The sequence below is a fragment of the Cariama cristata genome, unplaced genomic scaffold (assembly GCF_000690535.1).
Source record: "Cariama cristata isolate BGI_N322 unplaced genomic scaffold, ASM69053v1 scaffold24602, whole genome shotgun sequence".
NCBI lineage: Eukaryota > Metazoa > Chordata > Aves > Cariamiformes > Cariamidae > Cariama > Cariama cristata.
Genome location: NW_009602448.1, coordinates 269 through 3,591, shown reverse-complemented (window position 1 = coordinate 3,591; position 3,323 = coordinate 269). Strand labels below are relative to the sequence as shown.

General features: G+C 63.5%; 1 protein-coding gene across 1 annotated transcript in view; it reads left to right on the top strand.

Moving 5' to 3' along the window:
• The window catches only part of LAMTOR1 (late endosomal/lysosomal adaptor, MAPK and MTOR activator 1), a gene marked incomplete at its 5' end in the record, with an annotated part of 3,608 nt that extends 577 nt beyond the window's left edge, over nt 1-3,031 (top strand). Inside the window, 4 exons of the mRNA XM_009694774.1 lie at nt 618-695; nt 1,264-1,390; nt 2,325-2,380; nt 2,968-3,031. Of these exons, the coding sequence (XP_009693076.1) occupies nt 618-695; nt 1,264-1,390; nt 2,325-2,380; nt 2,968-3,031 (325 nt within the window). The remainder of the gene's footprint in view (nt 1-617; nt 696-1,263; nt 1,391-2,324; nt 2,381-2,967) is intronic.
• Between the last annotated feature and the right edge of the window lie 292 nt (nt 3,032-3,323).

Sequence of the window (3,323 nt, the reverse complement as noted above, 5' to 3'; positions counted from 1 at the left end):
TTTGGTTGGCTCGTGGGCCCTGCTGCTCCCCTGCCTGGCACAGAGGGGCCGGTGGCAACCGGTGTGTGTCTGATGCCATGTCACAGCAGCCCTGAGCACTGCTCTGCTAGGGTGGGGGGAGGCGGGGGGCACGTGGCTGGGCTGCGGCATGGACCTGGGCAAGTGCCCAGCTCATCTCTGAGCCCATGGCCCGGTACCGGGTCTCTCAGGATGTCTGCCAAGTGCTAAATCCTCACGGCCCTTGTGGCATGCCAGAGCCTCCTTCCCCGAGTGGCTGCGTGCCGAGGTCCCCAGAGCACGGGCCTGCCCGCGCCACAGGAGGCTGCAGACCAAATCCCCCGGCTCTGCATCTGCCCCAGGGTGGTTGCAGGCAAAGAGTCCTTGGCATTTCCCTCCCGGCACGCAGCTGCTCCAGCCTGCCACACTTGCATCCAGCTGGCCACTTCCATGCTGTGACTTTGGCCTTGTAACAGCTGCAGGTTGTTCATTTTGGGGTGCTGGAGGGTGCTGAAGTCCTGTCTGCCCTGGTTGGAGGGTGCTCGGTCTGCCTGAGATGGCGAGGGGCTTGGGGGGAGCGATGAGCTCGCAACAGGACCTGCTATCTTGTGTGTCTGCAGCAACATCATCGACGTGTCGGCAGCGGATTCCCAGGGCATGGGGCAGCATGAGTACATGGACAGAGCCAGGCAGTACAGGTGGGACCGGCCCTGCTCCCTTGGGATGCTCACAGCCCCTCAAAGCGTGTCCCCAGGCAGGGCAGGAGGGCATCGGGCAGGGAGGGCCTCAGGTTTTGGGCCTCGGGAGGGTAAACTCAGTGTCCAGGGAGGTGGTGCTCAGCCCTGCTCCTCTCCTTCGCCCTCCTGGCACTGCTGGGTGAGGCCCGTGGCAGTGCCAGCAGCAGAGCCCTCGTCCCAGCTATGGGCTCGGCGAGAGCGGCTGTGCACAAAGGGCTTCTTGTGTTCCCCCCTGGCACTCAAGGCAGACGGCGGGTGGCTGGAAGTGATTGCTCCCGCTTGAAAGGCGCCTGTGTTAGAGAGCTGGAAGCTCCCTCGTCCTCCTGCCTTGGGGAGCGAAGAGGGGTGGATGCCGGGAGTGGTGCAGCGCGGCTCTCCCCAGCTCCCTCTCGGTGGTGCCGGTGCCTGAAGGCACAGCACCCATTTTCTGCCTGAGCCTGGGTCTCCCTGTGTCCCATCGCTCCCCGGGGTGGGCTGGCGCACTCCTCCCCGGTGCCGGCACTGACCCTCGCTGCTCTCCCTTCCGCAGCACACGCCTGGCCATGCTGAGCAACAACCTGACGCACTGGAAGAAGCTCCCGCTGCTGCCGTCTCTGACCAACCAGCCGCACCAAGTGCTCGCCAGTGACCCCGTCCCCTTCGCAGACCTGCAGCAGGTGAGAGGGGCTGGGGGTGAGCTCTGCCCCACAGCCGGCCCCTGGGCCCCGCTCAGTGCTCAACTGAGATGTCGGGGCTGAAGTGTCCTCATCCCCGAGGAGCAACGGCACTGGCCCTGCCCACCGGGAGCCCTGGCAGTTGCGGCAGTGACTGCTCCAGCTTATCGGCGGCAGCCTGGCTGTATTGGAGGGCCCCGGGCAGGTCCCAGCGGCCGCTCTTGCTGTCTTCAGCTTGGTGCAGCCTCAGCAGAGAAGCCTGGACACCATGGGCTCCAGCACAGGCTGTGCCAGGGCTCCTATGAGCATGGAGGTGGGAATCACGGTGATGGTGGGTGATGTTGTGGCTGATGCAGAAACATCCTGAGTCTCAGGCAGCCCCGTAAGGGCTCGTTAGCACTGAGGGCAAGGCCCGGTCAGGGGTTTCTAGTGCAGTAACTGCATGCAGGCAGTGGCTCTGTGCTCCTTCCACTCCCTTCACAGATTCGTTTGCGGCAGCAGGGGTTTTGCAGCACAGGCAGCTTCGCTCCCGGGGAGTCCTGCTGCCGCTTTGAGGAAGGAGCTACCAGGGAAAGACTTTTCCTCACAGGCAGGAGCTGCCACCTTGCCTATTAAGCAGGGTGGGTCTCCCTGTTCCCCCCACCATGGCGAGGCCTGGGAACCCCTCCCCAGAGCCGTGGGAGGTGCTGGGGCAGCCTGGAACAGAGCCCTCGCTGCGGCTTGTCCTGCTCACGGCCCTTCCTCCCCAGACAGGGCATTTGACCGCTGAAGTGTGCGGGGAGAAGAGCCTGTCCCTGCGCTGCCAGAAACCCCTTCCCAAACAGAGACAGGCCGGTATCTGGGCAGGTCCTGGCAAAGCCACAGCCAGGCCTGATCTTGTGCAGGCAGCGGCAGGCAGCCTTTAGCCAGCCGAGCTCTGCCATGCCCTCTCTGCCAGGTTGGATCTTGGGAATGGCCGCAGGTCCCACTCGGAGGATGGGTTTGCCTGCTGCGGTGAGCTCGCCTGCCTGTACCTGCCTGCAGCGAGCTCCTGCGCAGCTGCCGTGCTGGGAGCTGCCTGCGCAGCCCGGCTTCCCCCCAGCTGTGGGGTGGCCAAGGTGTCGAGGCTTCTCCCAGGGCCTGGGCTGACGCGGGGATGGGTCTGGCCCTGACAGCACAACCTCTGCTCTGAGAACAAAAGCCTGGTTTTGGGGGTCTTAAAGGCTTTGGGTTTTTTGACCCAAAGAGACTTGTGCTGTCCAGGGGCCTCCTGGCCCCCTCCCTGGGGAGAGGGCTGCTGCTGCAGCATCTCAGGGCACAGTCTGTGCATCCTTGGGGATGGAGACCACCTTTGGGATGGAGCAAGTGTCATTCCCCATCTTACGGGCAGGCTGGCATGGCCAAGGCTGGGAGGGCCGTGGGGTGGGTGTGGGATGCTGCAGGGGTCCCCGTGCCCCACTGCTGCAGGATGTGCCAGGGCCACCCACCCCGCTGCTCCCTGAGGCATTTTCTTTGGGGTAACTGTGTTTGCTGGAGCTGCTGCTGATGCCAGCTGCTGTGCTTGCGCCCGCAGGAGTCCCGGATAACTGACCACCCTTCAGCGCCCTCTCACAGATCCGCGTCGACGCCAAAGAAGAACTGGTTGTACAGTTTGGCATCCCCTGAGCCCACCCTGCAGCACCACAGCTTCACCGATTTTGGGTTGTGTTTTGGCTTGGTTTTTGTTTATTTTTTTCCTCCTGTTTTTGTCTTTATTTCCTCTCCCCTCCCTCCCCACGGTGCTGCAACAGAACTTGTACAGACACCCAGTTTCCTACTAATTGCCAAGACACCTGTCACCGCGGTACCTGCCGGCGCTGCTCAGAGGCTTTCTCCTCCTCCTGGGTGGGTGGGTGTGCATGGGGAGGGGGCTGCGTTTCGCCAGACGCTGCCTTGCACAGGGGTGAGCACAAACGGA